General features: G+C 34.9%; 1 protein-coding gene across 1 annotated transcript in view; it reads right to left on the reverse strand.

Annotated features, from left to right (window-relative positions):
- Nucleotides 1–1,403: 1,403 nt before the first annotated feature.
- DIAPH3 (diaphanous related formin 3) overlaps nt 1,404–25,736 on the reverse strand; it is a 237,025-nt gene continuing 212,692 nt past the window's right edge. The window contains exon 28 of the mRNA XM_082771110.1: nt 1,404–3,349. Coding sequence (XP_082627236.1) covers nt 3,090–3,349 — 260 coding nt within the window. The 3' untranslated portion in view covers nt 1,404–3,089. The remainder of the gene's footprint in view (nt 3,350–25,736) is intronic.

A 25,736-nucleotide genomic window follows, 5' to 3' on the forward strand; every position in this document is an offset into this window, starting at 1 on the left:
AAAATTGATGTAATAAGCAAAATTCTTTTACTGAGTGAAATAAAGTCATCCAAAATGAATGTGAAGTATCAAAAACATGTTAGACCTTTACTGTTTCACTGGTAAGAAAAGCTATTGCTTTCTGTGCCTTCTGTGTGACGATCAAGTAAAGAACAAGCAGTGGAAAGTACCTCACACAATTATTTCAAATGCTTTTATTTGAACAGTCATGTTTGAAGATATCAGGAAGCTCTTTTTATAGGAATTTAATTTTCAGGTGTGAATTACAGAAACAGAGGGGTTTTCAGTGAATGTGAAACCTTCTTCAATAGCTAGGAAAAGTGGTATATAGTCCAGTCCTACAGTTCAGGCAATAGATTTCATCCTAAAAATGTCTTACTAACAATAACTAGCACACAGCATTAAAAGTCTACCCACATTTTTTAAAATTTTAATTAGATTTAAATTTTAAATTGAATTAATGAATTAATTTTTAAATTGAATTAAAACAATTTACCCCATACAATTTAGAAGCTGAGCTTTATATTTTAATAAAAACATAAAAGCATAGTAATATAATGCAGACATAAAATTTTCAGTTATTTTTACCTGAACTTATTAGGCAATTTAGGCATTTTTCATATTCAAAATGACCTATTTGTTTACTTATAAGGTAAGTTAAAGAAAGATGAAATGTAGAAAGAAGACTTGCTGTGCACTTGAACTGGACTGTGTACTCCAACTCTGAATACATCAAATCATGATGTTACAAAGAAATACTAAAGCAGAAAAATTACATATTATATTTGCATAGGTTGTGAAAACTTGTATGCCTTTTTTATTCTCCTGGTTATACAAAAGAAACTGTGAATTAACTTGATGGCTGCTTGAAAGGATTAATTCAGAAACACAATATCTAAGAAGGACTAAAAGCCCTGGAATACATTTCTTACAGCTTCTCAGTCTGTGCGAAAGTGTGGTTTAAGATCTATAATTTTAAATGTAAATATTTATTTTAAAATCAGAAGATGCTAGGCTGCTAGAAACACTTTGTCTACTGAAAATTTCAGTAGGTAGTTTCATATATTTTATTTTCTTGATACACACAGTAGTGTCCTGAATCGTCAGTTTTTTACTGTGTTCTACTCCACTGGCCACTAATTCAAATGAACAAACTTCCTCAAACTGTTTAGGAAAATGAATCTGTACTTCCACCTTCACTTAGTAGGTCATCATGTTCGTATTTTAGAGGCAGTTCTCCACTTCCAGCCCTTCCATTTTAGCGTCCTCCAGCAGTCTTTTTTTCTTTCTTCAACATACATTTTCATTGTGTTTGAGAAACAATTTTATTTAGTCAAGCATATTGTACTTTGTAGATAGTAATTTGTATGGCACCCTGTAAGCAAGGGTAGGAAGTCTAAACAGTTGACAAGGTGCAGAAGACCTTAGCTGAACTTTAGTAATAGTTGTATTACACACAGTGATTGCTTACATTTGACTGGACGTGTGACCCATGCTCTAGTTATTATGACAGTAGCAGTTGCTACTCAACCACTAAAAGGCACCAAAGGCAGCCTCATATGGCAGCTTTGCCTTTTTTTTTTTTTTTTTTTTTTTTTTTTTCCAAGTAGAGCTGAAGAAATTAGTGTCTGGTAGGATTTCTCTGCATCTTTCCCTGACTTCTGTTCATACTTCCTATTTTTTTAAGCAAATGCTGGAAATGTAATTAGAGTGTGTAATGGTAGTTACAACAGCCCCAGAAACATGAGATTGATTCCCATGATGGATGAAAAACACTCCATGCAGTATGTATAAACAGGCCCAATTTCAGAGTTCTAATTAACTTTATTAATGTTTAGTGCAGAAAGTAAAAAGGCAACTTAAACAAGGATATAAAAAGCACTGAAGCATTGAAACACTGGTTTCATGTAACTGACTCTTATTGAAAGACATATTTTTCAGCATTTTGTAAAGAAAAATAGAGTAATTTAGTAGAAAGATATTAGATACCTAATACAGTCTTATAATAAGGAAGCTTTAAATAATGGAGCAAAGATACTAATAGTATCTTCCTACTTGGTAACATAGGTAGCAATTCTTTATGATGTGCAATTAATAAATATGATAGCGAACATGTAAGAATGTACAATGACAGTGCGATAAAAGAGAAGCAATTATGTGCAAGTTTCCTATTGTGCCAGCAAATAAGACTTTATGGGCTACTGGAAAATGAGTTTGTGAAAAAACACTTGTAAAAACCTTTTCCATTATATGTTCTTTTTATAGAAACATGTTACCTCACTCACATGTGAAAAGATAAAAAATTACATTCGTAAATTACTGTGAAGAAAGACCTTTTGCCCACTATGGACACAACCGCAAAACATTGCATTCATAGAAATCATATATATTAACTTGATATAATCATTATAACTAAACTTAATAGAAGTGATATATTATTCACACATAAAGTATATTATTTGCATAGATTCTTTGTTTACTGTCCATGGATTTCCTTTTTGTAAATGCATATATAATTAAGCAAGCTTTGGTACTCTTCAATGAACTCAAACTAGAACATGGCTGAGAAATTTATATGATATACATTTCCCATTACTATAATTGCAAATGATGCTATAATAATACTTTTTAGATAATAAAATCTCTTCAGAATAAAAAATGTAGTGGAAAATATAAGACTGCCTTTCCTGTTATTTACTGACCCTTATTCCCAGGCATGATGATCTAACAATATTTAAAAGATACTCTACTTCTATTTTGAGAAGCTCTCAAAACATGTGGTCAGCAGCCTGTTGACTAAAAGGATTGTGTCTTGGAATAATTTATTATTTGTTTCTGCTGACATTTTTTTGTGGTCTCAGTAGGTGAAATATATAACAAAAATCTTTTGGAAGTTAAGCAAAACTACAGTATCATTTTGTGGAGTCTTGCAAAAAGTTTAGAAGTAGAGTATTAATACCTAGGGAAGTTTGAAACTCAAAAGTATGTGATGTCAGTAATGGAAAATTAGTGTATCTTGAAGAGATACACTTTTATAGCTTGTTTTTAAGTTTTGATTTAATCCTTTATATAATCATATAAAGTGAACTCTATAGTGCTCGCAGTCTTGCCAGGAGAGCTTCTACTTCTGGAATGGCTTCTCCCTTAGAAGGAGACCCAATACGCTCTGTTTTCTTTTCTTTGTTGCCTTCTCCATTACAGGCTTCCTTTCTCCCAACAGTCTTGCTCCGTGCCACAGAAGAACCTGTTTCCACGTCATAAGTAACTTCTTTGTTGACTGGGCTTTTTGTCGATTTTAAACTGATACTGTGGTGTGAACATGACTTCTCTGGCTGTGCTTTCTGGTTCTCTGTAGAAGACAGAACAAACAAACTTAATTTCAATATTAAAATACTCAGTTTCAATACTTTGTAACAAAAAACACCTCTTGACCAGACAAAATTTTGCATCTATGCAGATGATGCATTAGAGGGACTAATGATGGCCAAAGAGGCAAGAAAAAAAAAAAAAAATCACTTCAAAAGCAGGAGGTTTGGTCCTCTGGAAATGATACAGACTTTACATGACTTTGTTGGATTAGCATCCATATTCCCCATGAAATTAAGAACAGAGCCTGAAGAGCCTTCTTTCTCACTGAAGTCAAACAGAAAACAGAATACCCAGCAATTCACAATGACTTCCAAATTTTTATCTGGTTAATTACATTTCCTATATATTTTTAATTGATCAAATTTTAAAATGTTTAAAAAATCTATTTCAATTTATTTATCCATTGTAATAATTTTTCTTTCCTTTGTGATATTTTAGGCAGCTAAATAATTTTAAAAATTTGCATAACTTGCTACTTTTTGCTAAACATCTCTGGTATTAACTGTCTCAAGGAGATGCACTCAGTTAAGATTTGGGAGCTTTGGTGGGTTGACATGCATTAACAGACAGATTGCTTCCCCACACCCAACACCAAATCAAGTGGCTGTTTGCTGTACCTGCACCTGAGAGGTCTCTCTCATAGATCTCCAACTCTTTAAAAACAGGCATACTCAATATTCATGTAACCTTGAACAAGGCTTGAAAATGGCTTCAACAAACTTGACGTGACATTTAAAGTTTTTTGGTTATTCGCTGAAAGATGTTCCATCATCCCAATAGTAATGACTTTGGAGCACAGGCAGTCACTCATGACAGTGTGTTTTATGTGAGAGCTGAAAATTCCTACTGAAAACAGCTTGTACATTAAAAGGCAGCTGCTGAAGATATTTACTGCACTGTCATTTCCTGACCAGGGGCTCTCGGTGATGGATGAGGATTTTACACACTTTCTTGGACAATCTCAGCAAATTTTACAAGTACGATCACCTTTTGGAAAGTGGAAGAAAATAATACCTTCTTTCTACCATCTTCTAAATCAGATAAACAATTGTTAATTAAAATTCGATAATAACAGATTTTCTTCACTTAGCTGAATGACCTATTTTTTTTTAATACTATGAAAAATAATTTGACCCTGAAGATGCAGCAGCATACATTTCAGTTTTTCTGAATCACAGAAGGCCAAAGATTGGAGATGAATACATCTTTATAATTACACATAATAAACCCAACATATATAATTTAAATATCCCATTCCATTTAAATGTTTACATTTATTGATTCTGAACACGTATTTGTAGGTTGATAAATGCATGCTACCTGTGTCAATATACAAAATACTAGCTACATCGTAGCCCTTTAGTTTGCACTCTGCTGAAGACAACCTAGGGGCAGTGGGAAAAACTCTTGGTGTTTTGAAAATCAATACATTTTAAAGCAGAAAAAAAATAATCCTCATAATCACAGATCAAGTGCAGATGTGTACTGTGTACCACGATGTGACTACTTTGCAGCTCAGAGGAATCTTCACCACAAAATAGTCAAGCACAAGGATCAACTAAGTATGATGAACTACACTGAATAAAAGATGAAGCGAACATTTAGCATGGAGGCTTCAAAGTAAAATCCACCAATATTTTCCCCAGTTTCTCATACTGTGCCTTAGAGTGACTTAGAACAGCAAATAGGTCAGAGGTTGGACTTGATGATCTTGAGGTCTCTTCCAACCTAGAAATTCTGTGATTCTGTGATAGTCTAAGCAAGAAACTGCTTCGGGTTAGATATTAGGATTTATCCCCAGTCTCATCCCACTTTGAAACTCTGATTCAACCGTGCAGAAAGATGTCTTCCATAACTTGCTGCTTACAATCTAGAATTCTTGTGTGGGGATAAGTGAATGAACAAAGTTCAGTATACATTTTTCTTTTTTCATTTTTTTTTCCCATAAAAATTGGAACAATGTCACTGATAATCATGACTTTCTAGGCATAGACTAGTGAACAGAGTCAACTTGAAAGACCAGAGTCCTTGCTTTCTGTTTGAGGGGTCCTGCAACAACAGGAAATGGCATTAGGAAAGTGCTTTAAACACCAGCCAGTTTACGTGAGTAGTCCTCACGTTGCTTGTTGTAACTCCTGTGCAGTGAAGAAGCCACAATTCATTGAAACAATCATATTTCCATTTTCTTAATACATGATACTCTAGTGATTAACACACTTCCTAAGAAATGAGAATATTTTGGTTTCAAGCTGTGTTACAAAAATATTGCAGGACTAGTGTCAATTCAAAAAAAAAGAAAAAAAAAGAAAAAGATTTTCTCTGTCTCCAGCTGTATCATCTTAAAGTTATTTCTGATGCTTCCTACATCAGGTGGCATCTTTTCCCTATATGTTATTTCAGTCAAGGAGGGTTTTTCTATATAGCACTGATATACATGCTATGTCTATGCATGTCCATTTTGCTATGCCTATTGCATGTCTTTCGTATGCCATTTTGCCATGCCTGTGCTTGTCCATATTGCTATGTCTATTGTATGTCCCGTAGTAGCAGATTTGGCTGTAGGCAATTCCAAACTTATTAAACTGCCTGTTATGATTCCTATTCAGAAACACTGAACTTTGCTGGGCCTGTCTCAGAAAACATATATACTCACAGTCCTACATTTCACTTTGTTAAATATGCATGTAAAAAATGAACTGCTGCAATACTTGAGGTACATATGTTTCTGGTGGTATTTTTTGTAGTAGAATGAAGGATCACTGCTATTTAAGTCAGAGTTTAAAACTAGTTAGATACTAGGAAGAAGAAAAGTAGAAACTCTCACTAATTAATAAGAAATAATATTTTCTACCCTGTCAGTGGTTTATTTTAATACAACAGGAATTAATTTGTGTTAACCCCAAACTCTGTACTGTTTCGCACACTAACTCAAAGCTTTCATGTGTTAGTGATTTGGTATCCCATCCATTCCAAAGTCATTTCTTTGGATTACTACCAGAGCTCCCTCAAATCCTCTACTACAGGAACCAAAAGTGCATTTTCAGCCTACAACTGATGGGTGGTTTAAAAAAGCCAATGCACCATACATGCGAGTGTGACTGAAACCATGACAGTGAGTTAAAAACTATAAGGCTACGATCTGCATGTAACATGTTCAACATGTAACCTGGATCGGGACAGTAGAAGAGCTTGTTTACTTTAGTGTGATAAAGGCTAGGAAGAATATTGCTATTTACTTTCAGGAAAGGCCCCAAAACAAACTTAACTGATAAAGTGAGCACAAAAACAAATAACTATTACAATATTTCTGTTAGAGACCTGAATATTTTGAACCATCAGACTAAGGAAGTTCTGGAATGCACATATAATAAAGTGAGAGCAAAAAAATATAACCAGTTATAAGGAGCAATTCGATCTGTTTCTTAAGAGAATACTTTTTATATGTCTGTCTGCAACAGCAAGGAAATGGCTTAGTCACATTGGGCCACCATTTTAATACTTTCCTCTCTATAACAAGGGTACCCCCAGAAGATCCATAAACCAGGCAGAAATAACAGACTTTTTCTAAACTACTTTGAACCATTACACTATGGACATTTATTAGCTTTTGCTTTTATTTGGAACAAAAACTATATTTGAAACTATATTTTGAAACTATATTTGAATCAACTCACAGAATAAAATAAATACATTCACACATCATATATCTTGGTTCAAATACAACGTTAACCAAAAAGAATAACGTTATATACAGTTAAAAGAAAACTGCTTATGGAGAGGCACTTCTAGGTGAAGTCTTGTTAATAAGAAAGCTTACATTGCTGGAGATGCACTACTTGTCCACCTACTGTAGCGAGGTGTACCTTCATGCAGCAGCAAGACAAAAAAGAAAGCAGACATTAAAAATCACTGGATAAAGACAGAATTTATTAATTTTCTGTACACATTGGACGTAGTTGGCATCCGTTAAGACTGTTTCTAATGTTTGGTCACTCTTAGCAATCAAAAACTGTCATTCACCTGTATTGTAACAATCACTGTGCAGATGAAGATGAAAGAAACAAAACCTTTGATTTCAGAGTTAAGGCTTCTAAAGGCTGGAGTGAGAAAACATTTACCCATAATAGTTTTGACTTTACCACTACTAAACGCTTCCAGGCATGGGTTAGGCAGAGATTGCATTGTACACTACTGAAGTCTCAGTGTTCAGATTGTATGACATTTAAATGCTATTGTAGGTCCTTGACATCTTCAGACCTATTAAAATTCAGTTTTCTCAGATATGAATTTCCTGAACATTGCTGTTAATCAAAAACATTTCAAAATCATATTCACATAACCTACAGCCAAAAAACTACTATCATCTCGATGCAAGTCTTTTAAAATTACTTTGATTAACAGCAATGCTCATGAAATTCAGTTGACAGAAAATTGTGCTTAATAGCTTTCCTTAGTTTAAATGGTGTCCTAGCATAGAACGACTTACAATAATATGCTTATAATCTATTAAAGGCTGCATACTTTATATTCAGAAAAAGGAAATTGTGTAATGTGAACAAAAGAAATCAGTAATATGAGACCTGCCTGCTGTGAACCTGGGGAAACAAAATATGATCAGTTGGAGATTTTAAAATCCAGCCTAATGCTGTTGTATATTACCTTTAATAGTGAAAAAAAATGATTGCAAGAGACTTACTGAAGTAGAGATATGGATTTTTTTAAAGCCACTAATAAATATTTAAAATAAAAAAGTACTTTGAAAAGCTTTATTTCATTGCATAGTTTCTCAATAAAAGTCTTAATGCTAAGGACAAACTTGCTTTTTATGTAAATACTTGTACACTGATTGAAAAATAAATTTGTAAATACAATAAGGAGAACGACATTACATGGCATGATAAGCTTGTATTACAGTCATACATCTCAATGTGGGGCATGATGAAATCATAATATAGGAAAGAACAATTGCCGTTACAGACTCATTACATCTTTTACCAAGTTAACAGGGAAATTGCTCAAAGACCCAGTGGACTTACTTCCTATCTGTTTGGCTTGTGCTCCACATGCCACATTGTACTCCTGAAGCTATGTCTGTGCTGATAGGTTTTCTTCAGCCAACACTTACGCACCAACCTTACCACCAACGCAAATTATTTCTTACATTATGAGTCATGACTTGCTTTTGCTAGAAGATATTCTGGGGACATGCCCCAGAGAGTAGCACGATATGCTGATTTTGGATGCAACTGTACAGCACTCCCATAAGCCTGAATATTTTCAGCAGTCCAGCCTCAGTCTGGAAGTCCCATCCATCTTCCACGAATTATACTGACTGCACCATCATGCATGTGCCAATGAAATCTTATGTATTTAGAGCATGGTCACATAAAATGGGCTTTGCAAGGAGATTGATGTATGCTCCCATCATCCCTGTATGTTCTAGCTAAATAAAGACAAAGCCTTGAAAAGTTAGTCTGGAGGTATCCATGATGGATTCCCTTGCCTATACCAAAGTATTAACCACCCATAAAGTATTAACGATCCATTGGTGCATTGCTGTAGAGGAAAACAGCAAAACAGTTTTCAAATATGAACTACTTTTTCTGAGGTAAACTAGGCAATAATGGCTTATGTTTCAGCTGGCTAAGATTTACTACTGAGACAGACTTAATTTTGAAAGGCTGAATACAACCACAGCTGGCAGGCATTTTGAGGACCTCTGTTTTCAAGTTCAGGACAAGATGGAGCTAGCTTCACCTCTAACAGGGACAGCTATATTGGATGTTGGCATCCTGGTGCTGCCATCCAGATGTTGGTCAAAGTATTTGGGGAGATGCAGGGCTCCTCTGTGAGGTGAGGCCGGGGCTGCCCCGTGGCAGACAGGGCTGGTTCCAGCTGGCTCCAAGGGCCCTGCTGTGGGGCAGGGCTGGATCCAGCAGCCCCTTGTGCTGTTCGTTGCCTCCCGTAAGGGACCACATGGAACCTTAACTCGACCCGTGACCTTTCTTGGTCCTGCTCTTCCTATTTTCCAGCCCTGTCCTGCTGGGGGCTTGAGCACCAAACAAGTGGCTGGCTGGGGGTTTGGCTGCCACCCAAGGCCAACCCACAATAGCTTGGAGATAAGAGGACTCTATCTGTCTTCTAGCATTACCTATTTTAATTTCCCAATTACAAAGAGAGAGACAGGGAAGGAGGGAAGGAAGGAGGGAAGGAAGGAGGGAAGGAAGGAGGGAAGGAAGGAAGGAAGGAAGGAAGGAAGGAAGGAAGGAAGGAAGGAAGGAAGGAAGGAAGGAAGGAAGGAAGGAAGGAAGGAAGGAAGGAAGGAAGGAAGGACCCCTTCACTTTTCAAAGTGTGACTCCAAACTCTTGGCTTTTTACTGTTAGAAAGAACAACACAAAAATCGTTTTCTTGTTTTCTTCTCAAGTCGGAAATGAGGGTCTCATTTCCCGCATTGCCCTCTCTCCCACTCCCCTCACATTTCTGTTAGAGCTTAAGGTACAGGACACATGTGAGCCATTTTTTTTTCAGGCACCTATCTTTCATTAATGTAATTTATACAGCCCAGAGCTTACCCCCTGAAACCCATTCCCAGCCCTTGGCATTGGCATTAGAAGACAGAACATCACAACACCTAATTCTCTTTCTTAAAAGCCTACCTTACCACCCAGAAGCAGAACTGGATGTAATAAGAAAGACTGCTATAGCTAGAAGGTCCATGCCTATCACGTAACATGACTCATAAAAAATGGGATATCTCCTTGCTGGAGAGTATAATGGAAAATACTTTAAATATATTTTATTGTCACTTTTTATTAGTTTCATATTTTTTTCTACAGTTTCAGTGACTGACAAGGGTAGGATTGGAGAATGTCCCCAACATATTAAAGGAGCACTATGTGTTCTTACAACTTATTTCAGTTATACCCTGCAGCCCCAGCACCTAAAAAGTGTTAGCTGTACTAAGATGATCTTTGTTTGATAAGTAATTACTTACACCTTTATATTTCATGCTCACAACTTGACTAATCCAAAGCAGAAAAGGCATGGAAAAGTGTTACTGAAATTTAGAAGACTAAATAAAAAATAAAAACGTGCATTTAATTGGTACTGCTGTTCAAGTGTTTTATTAAGAAGCGTGAAATGCAAGGAATAAACACTAATCAATACTTTAATTTAAGATGAGATTCTCTAAGTTTTCAGAAACACCAAATATTTTTTGTCATTTCACAGGCAAGAAGAGAATATGTCAGAACTAAGTGAGACTACGATAGAGGATTTATAGAAACTAAATTTCAAAGCTAATCAATTATAAACTGTGAGCAAACTAATTTGTGAAGAAATGAACTGTGCTGGACCAGCTCCCTTTTACCTGGCCCTACAGCAAAGCCTTTCAAAATTCTTTTAATCCCTTGCCTACCTACATCTTTTAATCCCCTACCTACATCTTCTCAAAGACTACTCTACGCTCCTGTTGATCACTCCATTAGATCTTTTCCCTGTTTTTCCAAATGTACCTTACATTTGTGTAGAGATGGGACCACTTTCTCTTTTTAACACACTCTCACCTCTAATATGGCAATGACTTTCATTACAAGAAATGCAACTTTAAGTTACTGGGATTTAAATGAAAGTCTAGAGTGCCTGTCAAGATGAAAAGAGAACAAAACTGTGCATCAAACTACTGACAAAATTCATCCAAGCTTTTCATGTGAGGGAAGAAACCTTTGAGGATGTCTGATGGCTAATTCAGACTTATGTGTTTAGCTTCCTCCCTATTTCAGTCTGCATTCCATTTTATCTTCTGTGTCTTGTTCTCATATGCATCTTTCCATAAATCAAGGTATATTGTGAAGTTCTTAGAAACTGCAAAACAGAAACTTCCAAATTGGAAACCTACTTATGGTCGCTATTGATTCCTACAGCTAATGGTTTGAATCATCCTTAAAAACCTAAATGGGTCTCTTAATTAAAGGATAAATAATTTGGCACGACTGTACTGTTAATAAATACAAATTAATCTTATCTATGTTGAGATTAGGGGTGTAAAAAGATAAATTTTGATCCTATCTGTATGGATGAGGCACAACCAATGACAGTGGGCTTTTCGGTGGATGGAAATGTTATGCAAGTTAGGTGTTTATGGGATTTCTCCCAATGTACAAATAGAATAAACATCACCTTTTTCTTTTCTTCAGAACAGGAAGCGATTGGCAAATTATAATGATCTATGATAAAATATGGCAGTTAACATATTTGGACTATTTTACATTTCTGAAATGTGGTTTTATTACTTGGCTTTTTACTTTGTACACAAGCATATTGTAGCTTGCCATTTCAAATCCTTTTTAGAGTTAATAGAGTAAAAAATCATGACTATAAATAGGTGGTTTGTGACAAAATACATAGAGTTCTGTAGTCTCAAGTTATACTCTGTTCAGCTGAACTTAATTTATGTAGATCCCACATACTAAACTGATGTCTTTGAGCAGGAGATGCATTTAGTCTCCAAAATATTCTGCATAGTATCTACCTATAGATGAATACTGCTTTCAAGGTACACTTTGATAAAGAATTTAAGGAATATGCATAAAGACTGCTGCCATCAAAGGAAAGCTACAGGCAGCTGCAGTGGGTAATGATAAATAACATGCTGATGAAAATAACCAAAATGGAAAAGAAACACACAAATAGTGGCTTTCTTTTACCAATTGTTGTGCCTTCCCCCCAACACACACACCATAAACAACAAAAAATAACAACAGTAGGGAGCCTCATTCTTCTGAAAAATAAAAACTAGACAAACCCAAGCAACAAAGCAGCAAGTCCTAAAGAATGGAATGATATTGATGAGATTCCATGCACTGCAGTTCTAAATCACGTCGTTGCTTCTGTCAAGTGTTTACAATTTTAGAATAAATGTTCTACAAAAACTATGTAACTATGTCTAGTACATAAATTGCCTTTAGAATTTCACACTGAACTCTAAGCTCATCCACTTAGCCAGTTTTTATGCTGTTTCTGATAGTAACAGTTTTAGCCCAAATTTCCATTTCCAGGTTTATATCAGCAATCAGAGTATTGGTAGGTTGAAATACTGAAGGTAAAGCACAAGTATTCTGTAATGTCAGGTCAAACTGTTGGGAAAGAAGGTCTTTTATCACCTGTTGCACTTCTCTGTCATCCACTATTATCCCAAAGATTGCAAGAATAGCATTTGGCTCCCAGGCTCTTCACTTAACAGGACAGAAGCAAAGACCTGATTGTGCGGTTTGACCCGTGTACACTTAACAACCAAGACTGCCTTCATGAACACACTGGAGATAGGATGAAGCTGAATCATCTTAGTCCATGTGACTGTCACTGTTCAATAATAATTATTATTATGGTTCCTTCTTTGTCAAAATGCTGCAGAAAAATGTAAGTCGAAAGCATGCTATCACGGAGACTGAAACCATGTAGCAAGAAATGGTACATTTTTAAGAAGAGCCTCACACAAAACTAAATATTATGAAATAAACACACAGAAAAGTAATTCATCCTTTGCTCCTTCTTCAAGGTTGTATATAAACTCCTTCACAATTCTCTCTCTTTTTGTACGAAGCTAATTAATGCTGTGTATTTTCACCTAATAATTTCCTCCCTTGGGTGGACTGTAACTTGGCCTTGCTCATGTATGGAGGGAGATGGGATATAAAATAAATCCACTCTGCACATGATCCAGCCATAGGTGTGTTTGATGTACTTTGCAAGTGCAAGAAATCACTTTGAAAATAACTAGGATTTCAACAGAATCTAAATAAGGAATTACTCTTTAAAGATGGCTTCTACTCACTTGTCTCAGTATCACTGAATTATGATCTGAAGCAAGTTCTAGACACAATGTCATAGGTAATTAATCCAATCCAGGCAAATTCAAAACGCTGTCTTTAACATCATCAATGGTATGCATTTTTCACTTGATGAACATACTTAATGTCCCATATTGTAACAATTACACTTTCCTATGTAAAAATTTGACTTTTAAGAAATTTAAGACATAAAACATTTTTGGTTTGCCAGAAACCTCTCTCTCATTTAGAAAATCTTCATGTAGATAGAGTGGAAAAAAAAAAAAAAAAAGAGAGAGAGAAACTGAAAAAATAATCCCTTTACATTCACTGAGAAATTGAGAAATCAAGGCAGAAAGCTGCAAGACCTCCTAAGACACTGAAAAAAAATATAAATTTACATATAGACTTGGTATTCCTTTGTCTGTTCTGACTTACAAAGCAGCCTTGCAACTGTGTCTCGCTCAAAAGGTGATATTAAAAACAAAAGGTTAGAGATCATCATGGTATATTAATTATGCAAAAGAAGCCAAACTGAATTTAATCAGACTCCAAACAGTAAAAATCTCTTTTTTGACAGAGATGGTTAAGAAAACATTTATGGTAATGCCAGAGCATCTGCTGATTACAGTCAAAGCTGCAGGATGCCAACATTAAATCAGTGAACCATCTTGACAGCTTCTCGGTACTCAAGTCACATTCTAATAATAATTTGCTGTGAAATTTACCCAAATCTGAAAATTAGCCAGAGAATGTTTACAAAGAATATATGTAAGAGTCAATAAAGCAGATACAAAATTGATTTGCATCTGAAAAAACATATCTAATATAGATGTTCAGCACTCAGACATTTCAGTGCTGCATTTATATTGATAAATCTCTATAAAAGACCATGCATTTTAAGAACAAAATATAATTTTATCATCAATTTCCTATCGATTGTGACCTCTTGCTTTCTTTGTTTAGAATGTTAGTAGGCTTGTTTGTTTAATATAAACCCAGATTATCCATTTGAAGAAGGTCTGTACCATTTAAAATCAATTTTTAATTCCTGACACCTGAGGATTCTACACAGAACAATATACTTCATTGTAAAGCTTTAATTGATGCATCTATGTGCTGGGGTGGGTGATTACTTGAATAATAAGTATCAGAGCCGTGTGATCTGGTTGCTAAGCAAATGTGAGTAAGAGAAAAAGCCCAAGAAACTACGTAACAATGAATCAAGGTGTGATGACAGGATAATTATTCTATGAACTGTCATGTTGAAGGACTCGCAGAACACTGACCTGCACACAACCACACATCAGAAAATTGCCTGAGGGGTAATTAAAATAATAATATACAAGTTCACTCAGTCAGAAAGAGAAAAATACATGCTTAACTTACTTCTCTGTAGCGTGCACGGTCAAACGCTTTCTCATGTTAAATGTAAATGCTTGAACAGTGAAAATTCAGAGGACAACAGATTACAACAAAGACCACTGAAGTTTATCTGAATTAGCATTAGTGGTTTCCTTTCCTCAGTTACTTTGAGCATTTAACTAAATATTTTTCATGCTATGACACATTAAATCATAAAACCTGTGAATTGACTTTCTGAAGGAAGTAGGAAAAAAATGTAATCCTTTCAAAACATGTTTAAGATTGTAACATTATGTGTTAAAAAGAATTACTGTTGTGGTGCATTGACCCTGGCCAACAGCCAAACAAAAACCCAGCCTCTTGGTTATTCCCCTCTCCCTTGGGATGAGAAGAAAATAGAAGGAGAGAGAAGGCTAGTATAGATCAAGTTAACGAGAGTTTAATACAGGTAGCAAAAGCTGCGTGCGAAAGCAAAACAAGAAATTCACACACTACTTCTCATCTGGAGGCAGACGTCCAGCCACATCCAGGAAAGCAGGGGCTCAGCACGCCTAACGCTTGCTTGGGAAGACAAACACCATAACCACAAATATTTCCTCCTTCCTCCTCCTTTCCCTGAGTTTTTCCTGCTGATCGTGATGTTTTATGCATGGAGTATCTCTTCATTCAGCTTGGGTCAGCTGCCCCAGCTACAGCCCCTGCCAACCTCTTGCCTACTTGCTGTGTGCAAGGCTACTCGCCTGCTTTCTTTGGGGGTGGGAGAGAGAAAGCCTTGAGGCTATTCAGCAACAGCCAAAACATTGGTGTGTTATCAACAGCGTTCTGTTGGGAACACAAAGCAAAGCACCATATGGGTTGCCAGGATGAAAGTTAATTCAAGCCCAGCCAGACCCAGTATAACTGTTGATATTGTAACAGATCTGTACTTACTTGGTTGCCATTGTATATCTAAATTTGATGAAAGCTTTTCACATGCCAGTTTTAAGACTTTTACGACTTTCAGGATAGATGTTCACAGTTCTGATATTTGCTTAACACATTTCCATGTCTCAGCTTTTGTTCGGTTGTTTGGTGTATCAGTTTATATTGGCATACACCCTTGAAAAGTTTATACTTCAGCTCCAAGTACATAACCCATGACTCCCCAGCAATGCATCCTACATTTCCTTCTGAAATGCAAATGTGCAGAAACTTGAAGTGCCTTAAAGTAGCCATTGGCAGTCTTAATAACTACACAATCTTCACACTGTCTGTGCTCTTCATCCTGCTTTTTGGGTGTGCTTTGACAAATGTCTGTAACCACTGAAAAGTTACCACTTTGCAACTATAGAGATTATACACATCTATTTAGCGTAGACAAAAACTACAAAACAAGCTGGCTCTGGCAGCAAGCTCATCTTTGATGGAAACCACTTGATTGCTCAGGAGAATAAATTCAGAAATTTCCTGACTCCCCTCCTGCCCTGCCATTATTTTTTTTTTTTTCCCCCCACTAAATTTTCATGTAGATCAGGATGTCCATAGGTTACCCTCATGTCATATATAACCATTGCATTTCTAAAAGAGAAAATTCTTTTTCTCCCATCGTATGCTAAAGGAAAGCTAGAAATTCTTCTTAGGAAACACACTGCATGTAATAATTGAAATTGTCATAATGACATTTTTTCCTAGAATGAATATGTTCTGTAAACACATTGCCAGCTCATCAATTAAGTTACTCAGTCATGCTAAATACGTTAGAGTTATATTTCCAAATCTTTCCTAGAATCCTCATTTTAGCATTCATTTCAATAGGGTAATGTTATACCCAAATAGCTTTAAATGCTATGAAGGAAAACAAATGCTACTGAAACATAACCAAATGTTCAGCAGCTAACTGTCTAGGTAAAATCTATTAAAATGCAAAGCTCAAGCACATATTTGCTCATTTCAAAGTAACATACTATAGAACAAATTCTTAATTGTAATTTTTAATTGTAATTTTTAGTTTTGGGTAGTAAGATAACACCATGCACAAATCTATGTTCTCAACATCAGCCAGCACCATTGAAGAATAACAATTCAGCAGACTCTGAAGACATTTGTAAAAAATTTGGCTAGATATTTATATATTACATCCTAACTGAGGAATACTATTGGGGGTGGGGGAGAATATCCTCAACCTCTAAGAATTCAGCTAGTATAAGCTACAAGTTGTCTGATGTCTTCACTTAAAAATGTTTGCTGCTTCTGAGCAGCAAACCACATAGAGTTTTTCCATAACTTGGGACAGTTTCAATAAGCTGTTTAAGTGTAAATGTATGTGTATATTTAAATCTTCTACTGTCTAAGAGTATACACCTTAGAACAAAAGTTCAATTACATTTGTGTAAGTGCATTGCAATTACAGAAGCAAAACCAGCTCCTTTGTTCAGTACTGTATAAAATTATTTGAAATAATGCAGCATGCTTAGTCCTCTGTGTCCTTGTGCCTCATCAAAGGCCGGTGACCTCCATGTGAGACTCACTGTACTAAACAAATTTGTGCTAGTTGCCTCAGGCTCCCTTCACAGTCAATGAGGAGAAACAAGCACTTCTGAAGTGCGCTTCATTTCACCTTAATGTAGATATCTGAAACAGGTAAAGACAGTTTATGGCAGCTAACTCATATGTGAATGCCTGCTCTCCAGGCAACTAATAGTAACAGAGTCACCAGATACTATTTTTAAGGGTTACAAGTTCTGTGTCTGGAAAGTTCCAGCTTTTGATTGCATAAAAGTCTGCATAAAAGGTGGCCTGTCTAGACTATGCAGTGACAGCAGATTGTAGAGACCCCATGTTCTGCTCTCGGTGATTTTAGGACCATATAGAACATTACAGGCACAATCTCACCACCTATTTAACACAAGCTATAGAATTTCACAAAGTTTCTTCTTGATGCATACAGAATAGAACTGAAATAAATTGTATTATATTTGCTACAGAGAATAGTTTGGATGTGAACAAAGGAACTCTGTGTATATTACACTGACAAGAACTGCAGATATGAAAGTAGTCATTATTAAGTATGCCACTCAGCCATTAGTTAACACGTATTTTTCCTTCTCTTAAAATCCTTTCTGTTCACCACCTTTTCTCTAAATAGGCATATTTAGAGAATATCTTACAGTTATTAAGGTTATATCTTACAGTTATTTAGGTTCCTCTGCATTACAGATTTGTGATACTTTTGTGTAGCTTCACAAGTTTCTGACAAGCTTGAAACAAACTCAGAATTTAAAAATCAGCCTATAACATAAATGACTTCTATTTCTGTACTGGTATATGGAATCCTACCCCTCACATGAAAATCATCACTGCTTTAAACTGAAGCTGACTTAGATTTAGTCCTGGCTATGCAAAATTTATACATTCCAGTATTGTACATTGGAACTTAAGAACCTCATAGCCAGTGTTTGATTTTAGTTTTTAGGGATGGAGATAGAAATATGATGCTTTGTATGGCAAGGCAACTCTGATTTTTAGATATTGCTCAGCCCTATGTGTTTGAATTTGTGTTACCTAAGATTACTAGATTAGTAGATGAAAGAATTAAAAGAAAAATGAATTAAGACCCATGAGAGTTTTTAAAATGCTCCTTCTCAAAAATAAATAAGTAAATAAATAAATCCTGTAACAGTGCTTACTAGAGTATGTAGCAAGTTAAAAAAATAAATTTAAAAATAGTATGCAGTGATAAAAACTACAGCAGCACCTGTTATTCAACATTACTTTAATCCATATAGTCTCATTGCCATTCAAAATACACAGTAAACAAAACACTTTCATTGGATCTTATCATCATACTTTATGCATATATTAAAGAACATTTGCCTCTCACTTGTAAACATAATAAATATATTAAATTTGAATTATTGCAAAAAAACATAAAGCTAAAGCATTAGCAAAGAAAAGCATTCAAGTTCCAACATGGGAAAACCTTTAAGAACAATAATAATAACAGTAGTAGTAAAACAGAAAGCTATTTTACATATGAAATAAATATATAAAGTTACTTAGACCTCCATTTTTATTCATCTCTGGACATACATCTTGCTCACTTTTCACTATTGTTGAATAGACATCCATATTATATTTGGAAGTCTTCCATTTTCTGTTCAGAAACAAACCTGAGTTACTTCTGTCCATCAAACTAAAATAAAATGTAATTTCCCTTATCAGATTACACACAGCTCCACAGCATTCCATAAAGGTAGGAATGACTGCGGTACAGAAAAGAGATCCCACTGAAATACATTTCAAATTTTTGAGATATATATTTTTATAGGGAAGCACATAAGCCATTTGTAGGTGGCTGAGGCTGTTTAGTGCTGTACAAGCTATGCAATTTTCAAGTGCAACACAAAGCGTGGGATGTTGTCTACAGATCCTATGCATCCACTAGTGCTGTACTCCACTGTGATGAAATGGTTGTAGAATATTGTAGCCTCTGTGCAGAATCATTATGCCTGACTCTGCAGGACAATAATGGCAAAGAGATTGCACTGTCAAGGGACTAGTCAAGGGAAAAAGGCAATCTTCAGATTGCCTTACAATTAAAAGCACATACTTTAGATATCTGTTGCCTTCTTGTGATTAAAGAGAGAGCCCAGCTTAGATTAGTTTTAAAAAGATGGTTACAACAGGCAAATCAGATTCCATGAACTTTGATGCCTCCATTAGACCATGAAATTTTTTTACCTGCTTTATTGGTCTTGAAACCTGCCTGGGTTGGAAACTTAAAAAATGTTTTTTTTTTTTTTGTTTTTTTGTTTTTTTGTTTTTTGTTTTTTGTTTTTTGTTTTTTTGTTTTTTTTTTTAATTATTTTTATTTTTTTTATTTTTAACACAAGTGGTGCAAGTCAGACAGAGAAGTGAGCTGATTAAGTTAAATGGTAGATGGTAGACAGACAGCACTGAGCCTAGAGTTATGGATAGCTGTCTGGCTGTCGAGGAGGCACTTCCCAGCCAGCAAGACCGGTACATCTTGGACTAAGAGAAATGACCTCACCTGCCAGGGGAAGACATTTCTGCTATTATCAAAGGAAAATTAATTCTTGGCTACTTTAAGGATGACGTGAACACAATTAGGAAAAGACTGTGCTGGCATTAGTGCAGTAATAACAGACTAGTTTCAAGTGCAATCCTATTGGGTGTTAATGAGAGCATGTTACATTCGAACCCTGGGACCTTCACCAGTGCTAGTTTCAACTGACTGTTTTCATTTGTGGTTTCACTTGATTTTAAACTGTTTAAGACTTTTTTTTTTTTTTTTTTAACACAGATCATTAAGATAGTTAAATAAAACGAGGAAACAAAAAGTGAGATAAAGTTAATAATTAAATGTAATTATATAGAGCATTGTCTACATACAAATAGGCATTAGATGGCATAGTATTTTGGAAAGAATTATCATAAATGTTATCATGGATAATGGGATTTTGGAAGATCACCTGATTGCCTATCATGAAAGGAAGGATAGGGAAATGCAAGATATCCAAATTTATGATTACAGAAATCTAGTGCTCAGAACAGCTTTTAAGTTTTGTTCAGTCTTACTTGACTGACAGAGATGAAATCCAATAGCAAGGTAAAACACAGAAGGATGCTGGGACCAGTTTAAGAAAGCACCCAATCACCTCTATCTCCTAGGTTAGAAAAAGCGTTGTAGAAAAGAGTAATGAAGAAACGACATGATTATGATGCTGCTGTATATTTTAAAATGGATGGTTTATATTGCTTCTCATTAAGCCTAATTAAATGTCCTTTATCATTACCAAAGCATGAGAGTTTTTTTAATAAGGTTGAAATAATATAAACCCAGATATAGCATCAATTCAGTTTTTCATTCTCAAAAATATAAGTACAGTTTCTTGATATTACAACATAAATAAAATGTCAAAAAATGCTATTACAGGGTAAAACAGAAAGTTCATTAATGTGAAATCACCATTTCTGAAACTGTGATTTCACTGAAATGTAAATATTTGAAGGTTAGAAACTATAATTACAAATGGGTTATCAAAGAAAATACACTCACTAGGTGGAAAAAGCCATTAACTTTCTTTGACAAAATTTAATTTTTTATTAGTTGCTGAAGCTGTCATGTAAGATGTTTCTCATTGAACAATTGTCATCATATTTCAAAAAATAACCATGAAATACAACAGCTGATTGAAGATAAGCTCATACTTCATCCTCACGATTTGAAGGAAATTGTACTTTTATCTTTGTAACTATTTACTTCACTAACAGGTTTTACTCCCACAAATAGGAAATATCATATTTGTCCTCATTTGAAAATTAGGTCTTCAGTGTTTAATATCCCGTATTTGATAATTTGGAACTTAAATATGTACAGTAGTGCATATTTTACATATATACATATATTACCTTTTTTTTTTTTTTTCCTACAGAGAAACATTCAGTTGTAGCAGGACTCATCATGATTCATCAGCAGCCAGTTTTCTAACAAAAGAAATCACGTAGTAGGAGAGAAAGTGTCCTTAGACTATAAGGAATACTCTAATAGACAGAAGCAATTAAAAAGATATGCACTAGTACACCTTCTACAAACAGGCATTTGGAAATGTCTAGTGTCCAGTGTTATAGTATAGTTAAAGACATTAGGTACTTTCTTGTGGAATATAACCCTCCAGAGAAATACAAAACACACCCCGCTGTGAATGTTACTGTTTATGAAGGATCTTCAATTCTTTAACGATCAACTATTACCACTGGCCATAAATCAGTTTATTGCAATTATCACTGTCCTAACTAATGAGTTCCAATTTGGAAAAAAAAATGGTATTCTTTTCATTCCGACTGTTTTTATTGCTTTTAAGCAGTGGTAAGAAAAAATAATTTCCCAAAGTAAGCAAAACCATTCATAACTGCTTTCCTTCTTTCCCCCTCGAAATAAATAAATAAATAAATAAATGTTCATTAATAAATACTGTATATATTAAAACATATTTTTATATAATATAGATATTCTATATATCTATATATCTATGTTTTAGCAGATTTCAGTTAAAAGAAAGACCAAACAGCATTAATGGTACATTACTATAATATAAAATTCAGGGCAGTATAAAAACCTGTCGCTTGATGCAATTACAGTTTCACAACAGGAGGAATAATTTCTTGTAGAGTGACATGTTCCCTTATGTCACAGCTATTCTTCCTTTACAAAAGCTGTTACTTTGATGGGGAGGACAAATGCCTGCCATATATTACTATGCAGTCCATTACAATGGATTCATTCATATTTATAATACAATCTGTGATGTTGATGCAATCACTTTAGACTTCACTGTTATTTCAAACAAATCCATAACTGAGAAAAAGGCAGGCTGTTGACAGGAGTTAATGTGGGTTTTACTCTGTTTACAATTGCTTTCTAATCTACTAAATGGCTGTGAAAATTGATGCACTGTTAGAAGTGCTTTTGTACACTACTACAGATAAAGGGCTGTTATACTGCAGTAATCTCTGCAATGCTAAATTGAATTTTCGACAGTAGTTTTTTGTTTTTCCAATTTGAATGTGACAAGGTAAGCTACTCAATTTATGGTAAGTTTAATTCCATCAATTCAAAATATTTTTTTCCATCTTTATTAATTGAGATGCCTATTACTGCCAGAAGAAAAAAGTCAAAGACAAAAGTTGTAATATCAGAATATGTATTTTAGAGAAATCTGTTAGTGGACAAAGGATGGGCCATAGTTAGTGAATTCTGCAATCAAATATGTGATCTGTTGAAGCTAGCCAAGTGAATCCTCAGTAGGTATGCAGTTTTAAGAAATGCACAGCTTGTCATGAAGGTAAACAGTCTGCCTAAACATGACAAAACAAAACTTGGAACTGATTAGATGACTTGCCAATAAATAGTTTTATGTGACATGGAATGATAGCTGGTTGTTGCTTTGTTTTCTATTTTTTTTTTTTTTTTTTTTAATTTGCATGACCAATGAAATCTCATTCATAAAGTAGTCCAAACCTTACTTTACCACCCTAAAAAGAGAAGGCAATCAGGCCTTTTAAACTTTAGATTTACCCAATAAAGAAGATGCAAAGAAATACCAAGGCTGTTGCTGATACGAAATTACAGAAGACTCTGGTACTGCCTCTGTAGAACAGCTGCCCTAATAAAATTCCTGATGCAATTCTCTTAAATGTTTGGTGTCTCATTAAAACCTTAACCCAAGGAATGTATGAAAAAACATCTTTTAATGTTAATCAAAGAGTTGCCAATCTTCTATATGAAAATATTACTAAAAATTAATGAACAAAATTTTTAGATGGCTTCTGATGAAAATAAATCCTTCATAATCAAGACATCTGCATGTCTAGTAACTTTCAAATTTGCTCATGTGTTTTAATTCTACTAGATTTAATAAAGAGGCATAAATCTCTCAGACAACAAAGTAATTTAGGTTGGAGGACACCTCTCGAGGTCATCTGGTTCAAACCTAACTTCAAGGTGTGATACAGCTGTTAAGTCAGATCATATATTTTTTTTCAAAAAATAGGCAGTTAGATAAAACGATTCAAACCTCATAATTCAACTTGGGTGACATTTAATCACAACAGCTGAATTCAGGAGTCAAATATACTAGGAAAAACACCTGTGCATTTCACACAGGACAGTAACATCAGACTATGGAGAGTAGTAAGTAAAACTCACTTAAACAGTCTATCAACTAAGAAACACAAATGTGTAGTAACCATGCTACACGAACAATAAAGTTCACAGAGCATTTTATTTCTTTTCTTTACTCCCCTCTCACCCCCCCTTTCTATATGACATCGTATTTCTTTCCTGAATTCTCCCCTTTTTTCCTCTCCATTTTCAAAAGAAAATAACCTTAAGAGCTAAATTCTGTATCTCTTTACTGACTCAAGTGAAGGAGAACTATCAAAGTGCTATTAAATGTTTTATGGGTTCTGAAAAATAAAGAACAAGTGAAAGCTCGGTATGCAATGACTGAATAGTTCTAGAGGATGACAGATTTGTAAGAAGGTACTTCTGGAGCTGCTCCAATATATGGTGGGAATCATCATTACTTATAAGCTATCACTGACGAACCATATTATTTGAGATAGCAACTCAGATTAAACTTAGCCTTTGTTGGCGTAGAGATAGTGACATCTCCTTTGTGTAGTCACAAAGTTGAGAAAGTTGGTATAAGAAGTGTCCCATTTGCTTATTATTTACCAGACAGCACTTCAAAATATGGCTGAAAGGGGTATTTCTAAACATGCCTGAATGCCTGGGAAAAGACCGATCTTTGAGGTAATATTGAAAAAATGTTATTAAAACAGTTAAGAAGCCATATTTCATTATTTTTGCTAAAAAAAATAATTAATGCAACACCAAACTTAAATGAAAACACTCAAAAATTATGTCCATATGAATACCAAGTCTTTGCTTTTTAAAAAAAGTAAGAAAAAAATGTAAGAAAAGTTGAACATTTAGCAATAACTATGGCATTGGCTTAAATATATTAAATTATCAATCTAAAAACTGCCTTTAAATATCTAATCAAGTTGTATTAGCATTTTTTCTACTGAAGGTAAGAATCTCAGCTGTTTATTCTGTAGACAATATGTTTCATAACTGCTTACATATATACTTTCTTACTATTTACAGCCAAATTCCTCTTGTTCTGTGAACACAGAATTGTAGAATCATTTAGGTTGGAAAATACCTTTAAGATCACCAAGTCCAATGATCAAAAATCAACCTCCAAATCCCATCACTAAACCATGTCCCTTAGTGCTATGTCCACACGTCTCTTATATACCCTCCAAGGATGGAGACTCCACTGCTTCCCTTGGCAGCCCATTCCAGTGTTTCATCACCTTCTTCATGAAGAAAATATTCCTCATCTCCAACCTAAACCTCCCCTGGTGCAACTTGAGACCATTATCATCGTGTTCGTAATTTTCTCATTATCTTCAGTATTTGATTAGATGCAACAATTTAATTATCATACAGTAAGTTTTTCTACCATTTTCCAAAACTTTTTGTGCTTCAGCTATCAGTTCTGATTTCTCCAACCTTACTAAAGTGTCCAGCTGTCAGCTCATTTTCACCAGCCAGCTAATTCCTTTTTGTCTCTTCTCCTTACTCTCTATCCATATCCATCCCCTTTCTGGTCAAATTCTCCAGTTCTGTTTGCTCCCTGATCAAGAGTTCCAGTCTGCCATAACCCTAGAAGTCAGAAGTTTCCTCCTACAGATAAGTTTTAGTTCAGTCTCTTTCTGTATATTGTTCGGATTCCCTTTTAGTATGGGGAGAGGAGAAAAGGCATGCCCAGAGGGGTGGGGAATGCTCAACCTCAGGTAGAAGTCCATAGAAAAGTTAATCTAAAACAAACAAGTTTAGCAAAGACATAAGGAATTGAAAACTACAGTGAAAAGCTCCAGACAATTTAAAAAATGGAACACAGGGTCCTGCTTAATATACTTTTTCTGTCTACAATGAAAGCTATTCACCTTTAAAAATGGTTAAGATACAAGACGAGTTTGGAGCTTGCAGTCTTGAAAGGGAACAGAAACACAGAAAAAAAAAAAAAAGTCAGAATTGTTCAGTTAAGCTCTATCTATTGCCAGATTTAAATCAGACCAAGTCTTGATGAAGGAACACAAAAACAGGTCCCGCTGATTTTGCTGCTTAGATGTGATTAGGCACTGTAGCATGATGAAGGTTTGCTCCCACATGGTAGGACTAGCTGGAAAACAACAGATTCAAAGTGGAATCTCCAGATTGTTGACAAGAATGCTCTTATAAGCCAAAGTATAAAATTTTAATTAAGCTTTCTTAATTAAGCTTAATTTCAATGATGAAGGTTCTTTGTACACAACTGTATTTCTAAAAAGAGCTTCTATTGCACCAAATGGAATTTTCTAAACAGAAAGCATTTTCACAAAAAAGCGGTCATTCCTAACACACAGTATATTAATTTCTGTGTGCTGTATAGCATTCATTTTTATTGTCATATAACTCTAGTAAAACTTCCCCACTGGACACTGAACAAGCCATATCATCCTAACTGCACCTATAAGCTTTAAAAAAATTTTGACATTGATTAGACCACTGGCACAACCGTGGGCAAAAGCCTTGTTTCCCCCTACATCATGGAAATAGG

Source organism: Aythya marila (genome assembly GCF_965140915.1).
Source record: "Aythya marila genome assembly, chromosome: 1".
Taxonomy (NCBI): Eukaryota; Metazoa; Chordata; class Aves; order Anseriformes; family Anatidae; genus Aythya; species Aythya marila.